The sequence below is a fragment of the Scophthalmus maximus genome, chromosome 5 (assembly GCF_022379125.1).
Source record: "Scophthalmus maximus strain ysfricsl-2021 chromosome 5, ASM2237912v1, whole genome shotgun sequence".
Lineage (NCBI taxonomy): Eukaryota > Metazoa > Chordata > Actinopteri > Pleuronectiformes > Scophthalmidae > Scophthalmus > Scophthalmus maximus.
This window is the reverse complement of record NC_061519.1, coordinates 27,645,001-27,665,000: the sequence shown is the minus strand read 5'-3', so window position 1 is coordinate 27,665,000 and position 20,000 is coordinate 27,645,001. Positions and strand designations below refer to the sequence as shown.

Here is a 20,000-nt window from a genome sequence, read left to right as displayed (position 1 = left end):
TGTGTGTGTGTGTGTGTGTGTGTGTGTGTGTGTGTGTGTGTGTGTGTGTGTGTGTGTGTGTGTGTGTGTGTGTGTGTGTGTGTGTGTGTGTGTGTGTGTGTGTGTGTGTGTGTGTGTGTGTGTGTGAGAGACTATATTTTCTTCTTACACTCGAATTATTCCTGATAAATACATGAACAAATATAATTTACTTGTTTTAACAAATCAGATCTTATTAGACACATGTCTGTGAATATGAACCGTCTGATCTGTCTGCAGGTAAATCCTTCGACATCACCTACGTGCGGCTCAAGTTCCACACCAGTCGTCCCGAGAGCTTCGCCATCTACAAGCGGACCAGCGAGTCCGGGCCCTGGGTCCCGTACCAGTTCTACAGCGGCTCCTGTGAGAAGACGTACCGGAAGACGAGCCGCGGCTTCATCCGCACCGGCGAGGACGAGCAGCAGGCGCTCTGCACCGACGACTTCAGCGACATCTCGCCGCTCACCGGCGGCAACGTGGCCTTCTCCACGCTGGAGGGACGACCGAGCGCCTACAACTTCGACAACAGCCCCGTCCTGCAGGTGAGCTGCTTCCTCCGAGCGTCGCTCCGTCAGAGAAACATGGGACTTGTGACTTGTCCTGGAATAATCAGGGAGAGAATCTGTCCAGTGCAGATCAGTGATATTTACCAGAAGCAGAGAAATAACAATAAGCTCCAGTTAATAACTTTTTTGATTCAGCTCATGATGTGATTTCTGGAAGTTTCTCTGAATTTCTGACATTGCTTCAGTAAAACTTTTTTCCCAACAGTCAGTTCTGCTCAGGTTACAGGTTCCACGCTGCCAAGGACACTATGACATGTTGCTAGGCGACGCCCCCGGATTTCCCACTGCAGCGGCTCAGTTTGGCTCAGTCAACCTGCAGCTGGACACACACACACACACACACAGACACACACACACACACACACACACACACACAGACACACACACACACACAGACACACACACACACACACACACACAGACACACACACACACACACACACAGACACACACACACACACAGACACACACACACAGACACACACACACACTCACACACACAGACACACACACAGACACACACACACACACACACACAGACACACATACACACACACACAGACACACACACAGACACACAGACACACAGACACACAGACACAGACACACACACAGACACACACACAGACACACACACACACACACAGACACACAAACAGACACAGACACACACACACACAGACACACACACACACACAGACACACACACACAGACACACAGACACACACACACACAGACACACACACAGGCACACAGACACACACACAGACACACACACACTGACACAGACACACACACACACACACACACACACACAGACACACACACACACACACACACACAGACACACACACACACACACACACACAGACACACACACACACACACACAGACAGACACACAGACACACAGACACAGACACACACACAGACACAGACACACACACAGACACACACACACACAGACACACAGACACAGACACACACACAGATACACACACACACACACAGACACACAAACAGACACACAGACACACACAGACACACACACACACAGACACACACACACACACACACAGACACACACACACACAGACACACACACAGACAGACAGACACACACACACACACACACAGACACACACACACAGACACACACACACACACACACACAGACACACACACACACACACACACACACACACACTGGTCTTCGAGTCGTGACAGTGATATAATATATAAACATATGATGATGAGAACCAATCAGAGAGGAGGACGTGGGCCTCTAAAACACACTGACACGTAAACCTGCAGTGTTTCCACACATCTCTGGTTCAGAGGCTGGCGAGAGAACGCCAGGTGTAACCATAGCAACAGTGATGAGTGTTTAGACGACCATGTGTTAGTGTGGGCGGAGCCAGAGAACATGAAAACTTCACTGTCCAGAGGTCGACGATGATTGAACAGATGACTTATCGACACGATGAAACCACGTCTCTCAGGTTCACGCTCTGTGATGTCACCTCCTCTGTGATGTCACTTCCTGCTCTCTGTCCGTCCTCAGTGGAGAATGAACAGATTTAGCTCCGCAGCTGTGAACTTCCTTATTTGACTCGTCGGCACGAAGCTATTTATACAGAAGCTGAGGGTCTTTTCTGTCGCAGGCGTCACGCGGCCGCCTGCCGACCGTCTGCGAGCGTCGACCAGCTGAGCGTCGCCTCGCTGTCGTCCGGCAGCTTCTCCGGCTCCGAGGCCCCAAAATAAAACGCCGTCTGTCACCAGGTCTCAGCCGCTAATCTGGTCCAGTGGAGTCGTGTGACAACAGGAAGTCTCTCGTTTCACCTCGGGCCACATCACTGTCAATCACTCCGGTTGGTTTTCATCAATGATATAAAACAGTGACATCATCAAGTAATGCTAAACTTTATTCATACAGCAGTTTTCAAACTGGCACAAAGATCTTGGCATGAAACCAGACTCAGTTGTTTCAGGACAGAAGAGAACGAGATCAGTGAAATGAAACCGATTCAGTCTGAAGACGTCAAACCTCAAACCTCCGGATCATAAACGACGTAAGACAGAAGAGTTGATTTCTGTTCATGTTAGAGATGAATCCTCTCGTGATTTCTCCCTTTCAGCTTCATCCCACGAGTCTCTGGTCCGCAACGTCCTGAAATAGATTTTAATTGGATTCTTGTCTCGACGTCTGCAGCCACTGAATCAGACGATAGAACCTGACGTGATGTTTCCAATCATACGTCTGAAATAACTTCATTCGCTCTGAACGTCAGTGAAACTTTATCTAACGGGTCCAAACATGGAGACGATGTTTGGAAACGTGTGAATCATGTGGAGACTCCAGAGGAGAGCTGGCAGTGAATTCACTCATCACAAACAGACGATTGAAATAAGACACATGGTAACATGATGACATGGTGACATGGTCCATTGTGACATGGTGACATGGTCCATTGTGACATGGTGACATGGTCCATGGTGACATGGTCCATTGTGACATGGTGACATGGTCCATTGTGACATGGTGACATGGTCCATGGTGACATGGTCCATGGTGACATGGTCCATGGTGACATGGTGACATGGTGACATGGTGACATGGTCCATTGTGACATGGTCCATGGTGACATGGTGACATGGTGACATGGTCCATTGTGACATGGTCCATGGTGACATGGTCCATGGTGACATGGTGACATGGTCCATGGTGACATGGTCCATGGTGACATGGTGACATGGTGACATGGTCCATTGTGACATGGTCCATGGTGACATGGTCCATTGTGACATGGTCCATGGTGACATGGTCCATGGTGACATGGTCCATGGTGACATGGTGACATGGTGACATGGTCCATTGTGACATGGTCCATGGTGACATGGTCCATTGTGACATGGTCCATGGTGACATGGTGACATGGTGACATGGTCCATGGTGACATGGTCCATTGTGACATGGTGACATGGTGACATGGTCCATTGTGACATGGTGACATGGTGACATGGTCCATTGTGACAGGGTGACATGGTGACATGGTCCATTGTGACATGGTGACATGGTCCATTGTGACATGGTGACATGGTCCATTGTGTCATGGTGACATGGTGACATGGTGACATGGTCCATTGTGACATGGTGACATGGTCCATTGTGACATGGTGACATGGTCCATTGTGTCATGGTGACATGGTCCATGGTGACATGGTGACATGGTGACATGGTCCATGGTGACATGGTCCATGGTGACATGGTGACATGGTCCATGGTGACATGGTCCATGGTGACATGGTGACATGGTGACATGGTCCATTGTGACATGGTGACATGGTCCATGGTGACATGGTGACATGGTGACATGGTCCATTGTGACATGGTGACATGGTCCATGGTCCATGGTGACATGGTGACATGGTCCATTGTGACATGGTGACATGGTCCATGGTGACATGGTCCATTGTGACATGGTGACATGGTGACATGGTGACATGGTCCATTGTGACATGGTGACATGGTGACATGGTCCATTGTGACATGGTGACATGGTGACATGGTCCATTGTGACATGGTGACATGGTGACATGGTGACATGGTCCATTGTGACATTGTGACATGGTGACATGGTCCATGGTGACATGGTCCATTGTGACATGGTGACATGGTGACATGGTGACATGGTCCATTGTGACATGGTCCATGGTGACATGGTCCATTGTGACATGGTGACATGGTGACATGGTGACATGGTCCATTGTGACATGGTGACATGGTGACATGGTCCATTGTGACATGGTGACATGGTCCATTGTGTCATGGTGACATGGTCCATGGTGACATGGTGACATGGTCCATTGTGTCATGGTGACATGGTCCATTGTGTCATGGTGACATGGTCCATTGTGTCATGGTGACATGGTCCATGGTGACATGGTGACATGGTGACATGGTCCATGGTGACATGGTGACATGGTCCATGGTGACATGGTCCATGGTGACATGGTGACATGGTCCATTGTGACATGGTGACATGGTAATCTCACAACATCACCATGGACCATGGAACTTGAAATCCCTTTTGATAAAAGGATAAATAAAATGAAGATGATCATTTAGGAACTGAAGTTTGTCCAAATATCAGGACTCAGTCACGTTCCTTTGTCACGACATCTTAGGAATCATTGACAATTTTTAAAAACATATCTATGTTATCAATATCTCCAGTGGAGAGAAGCGTCTCAAAGATCCTGAACATCCACAACTTGATTTCATTCATCAGTTTAAATCTTCCGTCCGTTTGTAACTGATCAGTAGTCGTGAGTCGCCTGTAGAGCTGCAACTAACCAGTATTTTCATAATCGTTTAATCTGATATTTATTTTCTCGATTAGTTGTTTGGTTCATAAAATGTTGGCAAATGTTGATCGTGTTTCACAAAACCACAAGATGATGTTTTGTTTTGTTCACACACCAACGATGTTCAGTTCACTGTCACAGACGAGCAAAGAAACCAGAAGATATTCACATGGAAGAAGAGAATTATAACTTTTTGTTGATGTTCATCTTCGTGTTGATGTTGTTCATGTTGTTCATGTTCGTGTTCATGTTGTTCATATTGTTCATGTTCATGTTGTTCATGTTGTTCATGTTGTTCATGTTGTTCATGTTCATGTTGTTCATGTTGTTCATGTTCATGTTGTTCATGTTGTTCATGTTCGTGTTCATGTTGTTCATGTTCATGTTGTTCATGTTGTTCATGTTGTTCATGTTCATGTTCATGTTGTTCATGTTGTTCATGTTGTTCATGTTGTTCATGTTCATGTTGTTCATGTTGTTCATGTTGTTCATGTTGTTCATGTTCATGTTGTTCATGTTGTTCATGTTCGTGTTGTTCATGTTGTTCATGTTCATGTTGTTCATGTTGTTCATGTTCGTGTTCATGTTGTTCATGTTCATGTTGTTCATGTTCATGTTCATGTTGTTCATGTTGTTCATGTTCGTGTTCATGTTGTTCATGTTCATGTTGTTCATGTTCATGTTCATGTTGTTCATGTTCATGTTCATGTTGTTCATGTTGTTCATGTTCATGTTCATGTTGTTCATGTTGTTCATGTTCATGTTGTTCATGTTGTTCGTGTTGTTCATGTTGTTCATGTTGTTCATGTTCATGTTGTTCATGTTGTTCATGTTCATGTTGTTCATGTTCATGTTCATGTTGTTCGTGTTGTTCATGTTGTTCATGTTCATGTTGTTCATGTTCATGTTCATGTTGTTCATGTTGTTCATGTTGTTCATGTTGTTCATGTTCATGTTGTTCATGTTCATGTTCATGTTGTTCATGTTGTTCATGTTCATGTTGTTCATGTTCATGTTGTTCATGTTCATGTTGTTCATGTTGTTCATGTTCATGTTGTTCATGTTCATGTTGTTCATGTTCGTGTTGTTCATGTTCATGTTGTTCATGTTCATGTTGTTCATGTTCATGTTGTTCATGTTCATGTTCATGTTGTTCATGTTGTTCGTGTTGTTCATGTTGTTCATGTTCATGTTGTTCATGTTCATGTTCATGTTGTTCATGTTGTTCATGTTGTTCATGTTCATGTTGTTCATGTTCATGTTCATGTTGTTCATGTTGTTCATGTTCATGTTGTTCATGTTCATGTTCTTCATGTTCATGTTCGTGTTGTTCGTGTTGTTCATGTTGTTCGTGTTGTTCATGTTGTTCGTGTTGTTCGTGTTGTTCATGTTGTTCATGTTGTTCATGTTCGTGTTGTTCGTGTTGTTCATGTTGTTCGTGTTGTTCGTGTTGTTCGTGTTGTTCATGTTGTTCATGTTGTTCATGTTCATGTTGTTCATGTTGTTCATGTTGTTCGTGTTGTTCATGTTGTTCATGTTCGTGTTCATGTTGTTCATGTTCGTGTTCATGTTGTTCATGTTCATGTTGTTCATGTTCATGTTGTTCATGTTCATGTTGTTCGTGTTGTTCGTGTTGTTCATGTTCATGTTGTTCATGTTCGTGTTGTTCGTGTTCGTGTTGTTCATGTTGTTCATGTTCATGTTGTTCATGTTCATGTTGTTCATGTTGTTCATGTTGTTCATGTTCGTGTTGTTCATGTTCATGTTGTTCATGTTCATGTTGTTCATGTTCATGTTGTTCATGTTCATGTTGTTCATGTTCATGTTGTTCATGTTGTTCATGTTCGTGTTGTTCATGTTGTTCATGTTCGTGTTCATGTTGTTCATGTTCATGTTCATGTTGTTCATGTTCGTGTTGTTCGTGTTCGTGTTGTTCGTGTTGTTCATGTTCGTGTTGTTCATGTTGTTCATGTTCGTGTTCATGTTGTTCATGTTCGTGTTGTTCATGTTCATGTTGTTCATGTTGTTCATGTTCGTGTTGTTCATGTTGTTCATGTTCTTCGTGTTGTTCGTGTTGTTCGTGTTGTTCGTGTTCGTGTTGTTCATGTTTTCACAACAAGTGAAGTTTGGTCGATGTCACGTTTATCTTCTTTACTTAAAAATGCAGAGAAGCAATAAAAAAGCTGAATGCTGATATGATTGTAGGACGTCGGTGTGTCTCAGGCTGCAGCTCCGCTGAACGTCTGATCCCAGAGGAGTTTCTAACGTCAGGAGGAATATTCTTCCTCTGAGAAAACACATGTTCTGCACCGAGCTGCAGATGATTGATGGCAAACAAATGTTCTGTTCACTTCCAACACGGCCCAGAGAGCGAGCTGAAGAGCTGCAGCTGCCGGACGAGGAGGGAGAGTCGGGCGCTTTCCGGCTGCGAAGAGAATCTTCTCTGATAAGTTGACAGGCTGAGAAACCAGCTGCAGGAACACAGACGCTGCATCTGCCACAAACTCTGATTATCAATGAATCCGTGAACAAACACGATGATGAAGTCATCAGATGAATGTGTGTCTGAAGCTCCTGATGACTTAGGTGAACCTGAAGGATTCATGATTTAACACCTGAAGGATTCATGATTTAACACCTGAAGGATTCATGATTTAACACCTGAAGGATTCATGATTTAACACCTGAAGGATTCATGATTTAACACCTGAAGGATTCAGGATTTAACACCTGAAGGATTCAGGATTTAACACCTGAAGGATTCATGATTTAACACCTGAAGGATTCATGATTTAACAAATGAAGGATTCATGATTTAACACCTGAAGGATTCATGATTTAACACCTGAAGGATTCATGATTTAACACCTGAAGGATTCATGATTTAACATCTGAAGGATTCATGATTTAACAAATGAAGGATTCATGATTTAACAAATGAAGGATTCATGATTTAACACCTGAAGGATTCATGATTTAACATCTGAAGGATTCATGATTTAACATCTGAAGGATTCAGGATTTAACACCTGAAGGATTCAGGATTTAACACCTGAAGGATTCATGATTTAACAAATGAAGGATTCATGATTTAACAAATGAAGGATTCATGATTTAATAGTATAGTTTGTTAGTTTGTTGCTGTGCTGGTAAAACGTCTGTTTGTGGCGAAAAACAAGATTGTGTCTCTGTATGTTACAGTATATATATTAATATATATAATATATAATAAATGTGTCTTGTATACTGTTGTTGCTCAATAGAGGAGCGGTTTCTGTCAATCATTTACAACCAGAAACATGAGAAACTGAAGGCCGAGGTCGAAACACAGAGTTATCCGTTGACCCGTCACTCGGGCGTTAATCCCCCTGGTCGCCTCCCACCCTCCTCCTCCTCTTCCTCCTCCTCCTCTTCCTCCTACTCCTCTTCCTTCTCCTCCTCTCTCCTCCTCCTCTACCTCTTCCTCCTCCTCTTCCTCCTCTCTCCTCCTCCTCTACCTCTTCCTCCTCTCTCCTCTCTCCTCTTCCTCTTCCTCTTCCTCCTCCTCCTACTCCTCCTCTCTCCTCCTCCTCTACCTCTTCCTCCTCTCTCCTCCCTCCTCCCTCCTCCTCCTCCTCTTCCTCTTCCTCTTCCTCTTCCTCCTCCCTCCTCCTCTTCCTCCTCTCTCCTCCTCCTCTTCCTCCTCTCCTCCTCCTCCTCTTCCTCCTCTCTCCTCCTCTTCCTCCTCTCTCCTCCTCCTCCTACTCCTCCTCTCTCCTCCTCCTCTACCTCTTCCTCCTCCTCTTCCTCCTCTCTCCTCCCTCCTCCCTCCTCCTCCTCCTCTTCCTCTTCCTCCTCCCTCCTCCTCTTCCTCCTCTCTCCTCCTCCTCTTCCTCCTCTCCTCCTCCTCCTCCTCCTCTTCCTCCTCTTCCTCCTCTCCTCCTCCTCGTCCTCCTCTTCCTCCTCTCCTCCTCCTCTTCCTCCTCTCTCCTCCTCCTCCTCCTCCTCCTCCTCCTTTCGATACGCAGCAGGTGTCCGTCACTAATTCTCTCCATCTGGGCCTCGTATCAGAACCCAGCCAAGAAAATAAAATTCCATTGGTCCTTGTGTTGCATCACCGCTTCTGTCTCTGTTTCCCACGAGTGTGAGAGTCGTGTTCAAACCACAGGATCGTGAACACCACCCAACAACAACCAATCAATCAAACATCCAGGGGGCGGAGCCAGGAAGGCCTGCTCTCTTTCTGTAATATTGTTTTTAACATGTTCTCTGATTTCACATGAGAATAATTCATGAGAACTATCAGACACGTTCAGGGGAAATCTCTCCCTGGCTCCGCCCCTTTGTTTTTCACCCTGCTGGCGTCCTTGTTGGAGATAAAAGGATAAATCTAATATTAAAAGTAAAACAATAAATAAAAGGTATTTATGACAAAGTTGAAAGATCAGATTCTAGTTGAGCGGTGAGAGTGAACTGAGGAGACACCCGCCATGACCCCTGACCCCTGACCCCTCTCGAGTCGTTCTGTTCCATCCACGTCTCTAACTCTCTGTCTCTGTCGTGTCTCTGCTTCAGGACTGGGTGACGGCCACCGACATCCGAGTGACCCTGAACAGACTCAACACGTTCGGAGACGAGGTCTTCAACGACCCCAAGGTCCTGAAGTCCTACTACTACGCCATCTCTGACTTCGCCGTGGGAGGAAGGTAAAGCACAGACGCTCTGTCAGTGGTTCTCGTGTGAACACGTTTCAGCAGCTGAGGGAGGGTCCGGGGGCCGGGGGCCGGGGAACAGAACCGGGTCTGGACAGGCGTTAAACGAGTGTGACCGCGGCTGCTGCTGCTCAGCCTCCGCAGACACAATCTGTTTGAAAAGTGGAGCAGATTTCCATTACACGGGCGGCATTCCTGACATTCCTTCGCCCGGAGGGCGGATTACAGGGAGACCGGAACGGGGCGGATCGACCGCCGTGACGGGAGGAAAGAAAAGAGCTGCAGCAGCTGTCGGAGGGTTTGTCCTCCCGTCAGAGGGTCACCTGAGCGGTGAGATCAAAGTGACCTCTGTGACCTCTGGTTCACGAAGGTTAAAGGTCGACTGTTTCCAACCTGACGACATTAGAGCTGAATAAACGACTCCGTGATGTGTGAATACATAAACAAACGCAGAAATAAAGTTGGTGTTAAAAAAGGAAGATGTATTTATTTATTTACATGTACGTACGTACGTATTTACATTTGGACACGGAAATAGATTTACAATTATTTAAACAGACTTTTTCATCACCATTCTATTCATTTTTTACATTTATTTATGTCTTTAATTGTTTCTATATTTTTGAGTCGTTTATTCATTTTGAATGTTTCCTCTGAGCCACTGTCACTGTTTCCACGGCTCTGAGCCAAGAATCACCTGAGACGCTCCCGAGGCGTCGGAGCAGGTCCGGTCCCGTCGGGGGGCGGACCTGTAAACCTGCCTCCGATCCGCCAGGCGGAAAAAGCCTCCTGACGACAGGAACAACTTCAACACTTTGTCAGTGTCTGTGTTTCACAGAACTGAGGAGACAAAGGTGGAAACTCTGCTGAGCGTGTGTGTGACTGTTGTTTCTCTGCCGTCAGGTGTAAGTGTAACGGCCACGCCAGCGAGTGTGTGAAGAATGACGGTGGACGACTGGTGTGTAACTGCAAACACAACACGGACGGTGACGACTGCAACATCTGCAAACCGTTCTACAATGACCGGCCGTGGAGGAGGGCGACCGCCGACAATGCCAACGACTGTCTGCGTGAGTCTGCTGACCACTTTACTGCACCTCCCACCGCTTTACTGCACCTCCCACCGCTTTACTGCATCTACCAATGCTTTACTGCACCTCCCACCGTTTTGCTGCACCTCCCACCACTTTACTGCACCTCCCACCGCTTCACTGCATCTACCAATGCTTTACTGCACCTCCCACCACTTTACTACACCTCCCACCACTTTACTGCACCTCCCACCACTTTACTGCACCTCCCACCACTTTACTGCACCTCCCACCGCTTTACTGCACCTCCCACCACTTTACTGCATCTCCAACCTCTTTACTGCATCTACCAATGCTTTACTGCACCTCCCACCGTTTTACTGCACCTCCCACCACTTTACTACACCTCCCACCACTTTACTGCACCTCCCACCGCTTTACTACACCTCCCACCACTTTACTACACCTCCCACCACTTTACTGCACCTCCCACCACTTTACTACACCTCCCACCACTTTACTACACCTCCCACCACTTTACTGCACCTCCCACCACTTTACTGCATCTCCAACCTCTTTACTGCATCTACCACTGCTTGACTACACACATGTAATCATAATGAATCAAAATTCAATGAACCTGTCTCTCTCTCTGCCTGTCTGTCTGTCTCTCTCTCTGCCTGTCTCTCAGCCTGTGACTGTAACAGTAAGAGCAGTGAGTGTTACTTCGATGCCGAGCTGTACCGGGCCACAGGTCACGGAGGTCACTGCAAGAACTGCGCTGACAACACCGACGGACCGAACTGCGAGCGTTGCCTTGACAACTACTACAGAGACCAGAGCGGCAGCGGCTGCCTGCCCTGCGGCTGCAACTCGGTCGGTGAGTCATCAGGAGAATCCTCTGCTCTGATTGGTTGAGGGACACTTGTGAACACACACGCAGTGATTCTGAGACTGAACCTTATGGATTAATATTTACTGAGATGTTGTATCTGATGTAACTGAGTCTTTATACTTTACAGTTTAACCATGAACTTTATTATCAATAACTTTAAGTGTGTGTGTGTGTGTGTGTGTGTGTGTGTGTGTGTGTGTGTGTTCAGGCTCTGATTCTCCTCAGTGTGACAACAGAGGAATGTGTGCATGTAAACCAGGAGTGACCGGAGAGAAGTGTGACCGCTGCCATCCGGGGTTCCACAGTCTGACAGAGGCCGGCTGCAGGTACTGTACACACACTGTACACACATTGTACACACTGTACACACATTGTACACACGCACACACACTGCACACACACACACACACACACACACACACACACTCACACTGTACAAACACTGTACACACTGTAACACAGATGACATGAAGCCTTGGTCTGTTATGATTGTGATTATTCTTTGTGGCTTGTCAGTGCTTCTCAGTGGAGCTGGAATATTTTGTTCGAATGACATGGAAAAACTTCTTGACAAGAACATTTTTTCTTTTAAGACAAAAACTATTTAACTTTTTATTAAAAAATGTATTTAAATTCCATTTTATTTGTGTTGTTTTGTAACAATGACGTTTTCTGACTCATCTCCACTCAGATTAAGTCAGATTATGAGATGTAAAATCATGAATTAATCTCTCAGATCAGGTTTGAATCAGATCACACGTGGTCCTCACTCCCTGCTCTCTCTCGCCCCCTGCTGGCAGAATGACCTCTCGCCTCTAAATTCAATTCGGAGCAGCTTCATTGACAAACTGTAAAAAACATTATAAAAATAATTACGTATATACAACACTATAATAGAGTTCTAACAGATCTGTGCAATGTTGTGTTTAAATATATGAAAATAGGTCAAGTTTAATTTGGGATTTTTCACATAATATATATATATATATGTATGTATGTACACAGGTGACCTCTCTGACTTCTGACCTCTCTCTCCCCGTCAGGTCTTGCTCTTGCTCGCCCTCGGGCAGCACTCAGGAGTGTGACGTGAACACGGGTCAGTGTCGCTGTAAAGACAACGTGGAGGGTTTCAGCTGCGACAGGTAACATGGGCCAGGCTGACCTCCGACCTCTGATCTCTGACTCATGAACATTAAAACATCCGGTGACGTGGGGTCTTCCTGTGTCCTGTCCGTCAGGTGTAAGCTGGGTTACTTCAACCTGGACCCGTCCAACGCTCAGGGATGCACGCCGTGTTTCTGCTTCCACCATTCGTCCGTGTGCGACAGCGCCGAAGGCTTCAGCGTCCACGCCGTCAGCTCCGCCTTCAGCAGAGGTAACGCCGCCTGCAGGCAAAACCCAGGGGGAAGCGAACCCCGTTGACGTGACGGATCAGAGTCTCAAACTGTGTGTGTGTGTCTGTGTGTCTGTGTGTGTGTGTGTCTGTGTGTGTGTGTGTGTCTGTGTGTGTGTGTGTGTCTGTGTGTGTGTGTGTCTGTGTGTCTGTGTGTGTGTGTGTCTGTGTGTCTGTGTGTGTGTGTGTCTGTGTGTGTGTGTGTGTCTGTGTGTGTGTGTGTGTGTCAGATGACGAGCAGTGGACCGCTCAGCAGCGTGATGGGTCCAGTGTCTCAGTCCAGTGGTCTCCCAGTGGACAGGAAGTCTCCCTCATCTCAGACGACTACTTCCCCATGTACTTCGTAGCCCCAGGTACCATACTGTGCTCTAATGTACCGTGCTCTACTTACTGTACTCTACTGTGCTCTACTGCACCATACTCTACTGTGCTCTACCGTATTATACTGTACCATACTCTACTGTACTCTACTGTACTCTAATGTACCGTGCTCTACTTACTGTACTCTACTGCGTCGTACTCTACTGTGCGCCACTGTACTCTACTGTACTCTACCGTACTCTACTGTACTCTACCGTACTCTACTGTACTCTACCGTACTCTACTGTGCTCTACTGCACCGTACTCTACTGTGCTCTACTCTACCGTACTCTACTGCACCGTACTCTACTGTGCTCTACTCTACCGTACTCTACTGTACCATACTCTACTGTGCTCTACTCTACTGTACTCTACTGTGCTCTACTCTACCGTACTCTACTGCACCGTACTCTACTGTGCTCTACTCTACCGTACTCTACTGTGCTCTAATGTACCGTGCTCTACTTACTGTGCTCTACTGTACCATACTCTACTGTGCTATACTCTACCGTACTCTACTGTACCATACTCTACTGTGCTCTACTCTACTGTGCTCTACTGTACCATACTCTACTGTGCTCTACTCTACCGTACTCTACTGTACCATACTCTACTGTGCTCTACTCTACTGTGCTCTACTGTACCATACTCTACTGTGCTATACTCTACCGTACTCTACTGTACCATACTCTACTGTGCTCTACTCTACTGTGCTCTACTGTACCATACTCTACTGTGCTATACTCTACCGTACTCTACTGAACCATACTCTACTGTGCTATACTCTACCGTACTCTACTGCACCGTACTCTACTGTGCTCTACTGTGCTCTACTCTACTGTGCTCTACTGTACCATACTCTACTGTGCTCTACTGTACCATACTCTACTGTGCTCTACTCTACTGTGCTCTACTGTACCATACTCTACTGTGCTCTACTCTACTGTACTCTACTGTGCTCTACTCTACCGTACTCTACTGAACCATACTCTACTGTGCTCTACTCTACTGTGCTCTACTGTACCATACTCTACTGTGCTCTACTCTACTGTACTCTACTGTGCTATACTCTACCGTACTCTACTGAACCATACTCTACTGTACCGTACTCTACTGTGCTCTACTCTACTGTACTCTACTGTGCTCTACTCCACCGTACTCTACTGTGCTCTACTCTACTGTACTCTACTGTACCATACTCTACTGTGCTCTACTCTACCGTACTCTACTGTGCTCTACTCCACCGTACTCTACTGTGCTCTACTCTACTGTACTCTACTGTGCTCTACTCCACCGTACTCTACTGTACCGTTCGCACTGTGACGACGGTGCAGACCGAACACACGTTTCCTCTCTGACTCATCGTGTTTCCTGCGTCACAGAAAAGTTCCTGGGGAACCAGATGCTGAGTTACGGACAGAACCTGACCCTGAGTTTCCGTGTGGACCGGCGGGACACGCGTCTGTCGGCGGAGGACCTGGTCCTGGAGGGAGCGGACCTGAGGGTGGCCGTCCCCCTCATCGCCCAGGGCAACGCCTACCCCAACGAGAACATGCAGACATACGTGTTCAGGTGAGACGATCTGATCCGGTCACACGCTCCAGATCATCTGGTTTTAAAAAGCAAATGATGATGGATGGATGAAAAATGTTCTGGTCATTAAGTTGTTCTGGTTCTGGTTCTGGTTCTGGTCCAGGCTCCATGACAGCACTGATTACCCCTGGAGGCCGACAATCAGCCACTCTGACTTCCAGAAACTTCTCCACAACCTTACGGCCGTCAAGATCCGAGGAACCTACAGCGAGAGGAGTACGCACAACTACACAACTACACACAACTACACACAACAACACAACTACACACAACAACACAACTACACACAACAACAACAACACAACTACACACAACAACAACACAACTACACACAACAACAACACAACTACACACAACAACACAACTACACACAACAACAACTACACAACTACACACAACAACACAACTACACAACTACACACAACTACACACAACAACACAACTACACACAACAACACAACTACACACAACAACAACAACACAACTACACACAACAACAACACAACTACACACAACAACACAACTACACACAACAACAACAACACAACTACACACAACAACACAACTACACACAACAACAACAACACAACTACACACAACAACACAACTACACACAACAACAACACAACTAGACACAACAACACAACTACACACAACAACAACACAACTACACACAACAACACAACTACACACAACAACAACAACACAACTACACACAACAACAACACAACTACACACAACAACAACTACACAATGACACACAACAACAACACAACTACACAACAACTACACACAACACAACTACACACAACAACAACAACACAACTACACACAACAACAATACAACTACACACAATGACACAGATCACAACGTTACACAACAGCACAAGACAGTTAAGAATTTAAATTGTCTCTCCAGGCGCCGGTTACCTTGACGACGTCTCCTTGGTGACAGCGAGGCGTGGCCTCGGGGTCCCGGCCCGCTGGGTGGAGCAGTGCACCTGTCCCCAGGGTTACCAGGGTCAACACTGTGAGCAGTGCACTCTGGGATACCGCCGCGCCCGCCCCGCGCTTGGAGCATTCAGCGCCTGTGAGCCCTGCAACTGTAACGGACACAGCGACGCCTGCAACCCCGACTCAGGTAACCGGTCCTAACTGGTCCTAACTGGTCCTAACTGGTTCACCTGGTCCTGGTGCTGACTGTGTGCCTGTCTGTCCGTCAGGTGCGTGCGACTGTCAGCACAACACGGCAGGTTTGAGCTGTGAACGCTGTAAAGATGGTTTCTATGGCGACGCCACCCAGGGGTCGTCGGACGCCTGTACGCCGTGTCCCTGCCCGACCGGTGCCACCTGCGCTGTCGTCCCCTCCACCAGAGAGGTGGTCTGCACCAACTGCCCTGCGGGAACCACAGGTACTGACACACACGTCGTCTACACATACACACACACACACACACACACACACGTCAGGTCCAGACGCTGACGTCACCTGTCCGCAGGGAAGCGCTGCGAGCTCTGTGACGACGGGTTCTTTGGCGACGCGCTGGGCCAGAGCGGGCCGGTCAGAGCCTGCCGAGCCTGCAAGTGCAGCGACAACATCGACCCCAACGCCGTCGGCAACTGCAACCGGGAGACGGGCGAGTGCCTGAAGTGCATCTACAACACGGACGGCTTCTTCTGCGACCGCTGCAAGGAGGGTTTCTACGGCAACGCCCTGGCGTCCAGCCCCGCGGACAAGTGCAAACGTGAGTCGTGAGTTCAGGGTCTCTGATGATGATGGTGACTGTCGCAGTCGGATCTTTGTCACGTTGTCTCCGTGTGTGTCGTCCTCAGCCTGCTCCTGCTCGCCCTCCGGGACGGTGGGTCGTCAGACCGGCTGCTCTCAGGTCACTGGTCAGTGTCCGTGTCTGCCCAACGTGGCCGAGCGCGACTGCAGCGCCTGCGAGCCCGGATTCTTCAACCTGCAGAGCAGTGACGGCTGCGAACGGTGAGGACACGCCTCTTCCTGCTTCCTGATGTCTTGTGCGCTGACGGCAGAATTTTTTTTTAACGTGTCCGTTCGCTCGGTGTCTCCGCAGGTGTAACTGTAACCCCATTGGCTCCACCAACGGTCAGTGTGACATCACCACCGGACAGTGCGAGTGTCAGCCCGGCGTCACCGGTCTGCACTGCCAGCGCTGCGAGGTCAACTCCTTCGGCTTCGGCTCGTCCGGCTGCAAACGTAAGGAGTTATTGATCGATTTATTGGTTACGGTCAGAACGACTGTACTGCAAAAATCAACCATATGAGAAATAAGTCTTTTTATGAAAGTGAAAAACCTCAGTGAGCCTGAAAACTGACACAAGAAACAAATACTCACTCAAGATAATATGTATAATAATATAATAATATACTAATATAAAATGACACTATAAAGTGTCCCCTGTCGGTCGCTCAGCTGGCAGCGGTTTGTAACTTTACCACCAGATGGCGCCAGAAAAGTAAATAAATTACACACTGAAGCTTTAAGAAAAACTATTATATAATTAGTAATTTGGTCTCTTGAATTAACCGATGTCAAGATTTTAACTGTTTTCATGAAGATATTTCTGGACGTTTAAGAGTTTGATGTTGAACGTTCAGAGCTGCAGACGATTAAAGTCTCTGTTCAGAGAAAAGTTCATAACTTCGTGTGAGATTAATGATCAAACAACGAGAAAGATTCTTATTGAAAACTTCATTCACAGCCTGATAAGATATTCACTGTACAAACAAGAATAATAATTATTAATATTTCTCTCTGTACATGTTCTCGTCACAACACAGATTCATTCTGTCCATCACAAACTCCATCACGTCATGAAAACACTTTCTGATAAATCCATCACAAGTACACAAGGGGCGGAGTCAGTGGCCCGATGAGGTCGATCAACTTTCTCCTTCTCTAATAAAAGACTTTCATTTTTCTTAGTTTTTACCCATCATGCTCTAATCCGCCGTCGCTGAACTTTACTGTCTGTACAAACGTCAGTTCACGTGTGTGTGTGTTGACCTCCAGCCTGTGACTGCGACCCCGAGGGCTCCCAGTCAGGTCAGTGTAAAGACGACGGACGCTGCGAGTGTCGTCCCGGCTTCGTCGGCGCTCGATGTGACATGTGTGAGGAGAACTACTTCTACAACCGCACGGTGCCGGGCTGCCAGCAGTGTCCCTCCTGCTACAGCCTGGTCCGGGACAAGGTGAGGCCACGCCCCCAGAGTGTGTGTGTGTGTGTGTGTGTGTGTGTGGACGAGCAGCGGTTAATGTGTGTGTGTGTGTGTGTGTCTCCAGGTGAACCAGCAGAGGCAGAAGCTTCATGACCTGCAGACTCTGATCGACAACCTGGGCTCGGGTCAGGAGAGCGTGAGCGACAAGGCGTTCGAGGACCGACTGAAGGAGGCGGAGCGAGCCATCGACGAGCTGCTGGAGGAGGCTCAGACCAGCAAAGGTAACAGACACCCAACATGGCCGACGTCCATCAGACAGAGGTGTCTTCTTCTTCTCCTCCGTCCACCAGTTGTTAATGGAACTACAGTTCCCACAATGCTTTAGGAGTGTGAAGTCACTGTGACACCTCCAGACTGTGGATTTCTGACGTCTGTGATCACAGACGGAGTCATGACCTCGCTCCTCATGACTGTGACCTCTGACCCTCAGACGTGGACCGAGGCCTGTTGGACCGTCTGACCGTCATCAACAACACGTTGACGACTCAGTGGAACCGGCTGCAGAACATCCGCGGCACGGTGGACAGCACCGGCGCTCAGGCAGACCGCGCCCGCAGCCGAGTCCGAGACGCTGAGAGCCTGATCGACCACGCCCGGCAGGAGCTGGACAAGGCCAAGGACGCCGTGGGCAAAGTGGTGAGTGGGAGGGCGCTGTTGTCACGGCCACTGTTACCAGGCGAAGCCTTAACAGAGACTGACTTTGGCGCCAATGTCCTTTTTACGCAGGACATCAAACCGCCGGGCGGCAGCGGCGAGCCCAACAACATGACGATGCTGGCGGAGGAGGCCCGCAGGCTGGCTGAGAAGTAAGAGCTCCGCCCCCGGGCGTCACACACGCCACGTCAGGACGGTGCGCGAGCGTCTCGTGTTCACACTGAACATCTTCTCTCTCCGCAGGCACAAGATGGACGCCGATCAGATCGAGAAGATCGCCAGAGACGCCAACGACACGTCGACCAAGGCGTACAACCTCCTGCTGAAGACGCTGGACGGAGAGAGCAAGACCAGCCAGGAAGTGGATGAGCTCAACAGCAAGTGAGTCACTGACCAGGTTACTGTCGGTGCCAAGTCTGACAGGAAGTGGTTACATGTGAGCTTCTCTCTCACCTGCTCAGGTACAACGAGGCGAAGGAGCTGGCGAAGAGCCTGGAGAAACAGGCCAACAAGGTCCAGGCGGAGGCCGAGGACGCAGGAAACACAGCTCTGAAGATCTTCGCCAACCTGACCAGCCTCCCGCCGTTCGACACCAAGGTGTTGGAGGTGAGTGCCGCCGCCACGCTCCTTCTCACCGCGGGTTCGTCCCGTAGCCTCGCTTCACTCGTCGTCCCGTGTTTTTCAGGACGAAGCCACGAAGATTAAGAAGGAGGCGTCGGACCTGGACAAGCTGATCGACAAGACAGAGAAGGAATACAATGACCTGAGAGACGACCTGAAGGCCAAGGAGCAGGAAGTCCGCAAGCTGCTGGAGAAAGGCAAGAGTGAGCAGCAGGTATGTCGCTGCAGCCGGAGCCTCTGGAACGACCACACGTCATGTGACATGTCATGTGACGCCCACTTCCTGTTTCTGTTCCACAGACCGCGGATCAGCTGTTGGCTCGGGCTGATGCTGCCAAAGCTCTGGCTGAGGAGGCGGCGAAGAAAGGTCGGTCGACCTACGGAGAGGCCGAGGGCATCCTGACCGACCTGAGAGGTACCTGTCTGTCTGTCTGTCTGTGTCTGTCTGTCTGTCTGTCTGCGTCTGTCTATCTGTCTGTCTATATCTGTCTGTATCTGTCTGTCTATATCTGTCTGTCTGTCTGTCTGTCTCTCTCTGTCTGTCTATCTGTCTGTCTGTCTCT

At 48.0% G+C, this 20,000-nt stretch overlaps 1 protein-coding gene across 1 annotated transcript in view; it reads left to right on the top strand.

Annotated features, from left to right (window-relative positions):
- Positions 1–20,000, top strand: part of lamc1 (laminin, gamma 1) — a 36,529-nt gene that overhangs the window by 12,991 nt on the left and 3,538 nt on the right. Inside the window, exons 2-24 of the mRNA XM_047331966.1 lie at positions 259–563; positions 9,510–9,640; positions 10,550–10,716; positions 11,369–11,557; positions 11,781–11,898; positions 12,616–12,714; positions 12,811–12,947; positions 13,196–13,318; positions 14,708–14,897; positions 15,022–15,134; positions 15,838–16,059; positions 16,142–16,330; positions 16,418–16,663; positions 16,752–16,905; positions 16,997–17,139; positions 17,957–18,135; positions 18,227–18,383; positions 18,593–18,798; positions 18,889–18,968; positions 19,060–19,197; positions 19,278–19,422; positions 19,502–19,651; positions 19,738–19,852. Of these exons, the coding sequence (XP_047187922.1) occupies positions 259–563; positions 9,510–9,640; positions 10,550–10,716; positions 11,369–11,557; positions 11,781–11,898; positions 12,616–12,714; positions 12,811–12,947; positions 13,196–13,318; positions 14,708–14,897; positions 15,022–15,134; positions 15,838–16,059; positions 16,142–16,330; positions 16,418–16,663; positions 16,752–16,905; positions 16,997–17,139; positions 17,957–18,135; positions 18,227–18,383; positions 18,593–18,798; positions 18,889–18,968; positions 19,060–19,197; positions 19,278–19,422; positions 19,502–19,651; positions 19,738–19,852 (3,696 nt within the window). The remainder of the gene's footprint in view (positions 1–258; positions 564–9,509; positions 9,641–10,549; positions 10,717–11,368; positions 11,558–11,780; positions 11,899–12,615; positions 12,715–12,810; positions 12,948–13,195; positions 13,319–14,707; positions 14,898–15,021; positions 15,135–15,837; positions 16,060–16,141; positions 16,331–16,417; positions 16,664–16,751; positions 16,906–16,996; positions 17,140–17,956; positions 18,136–18,226; positions 18,384–18,592; positions 18,799–18,888; positions 18,969–19,059; positions 19,198–19,277; positions 19,423–19,501; positions 19,652–19,737; positions 19,853–20,000) is intronic.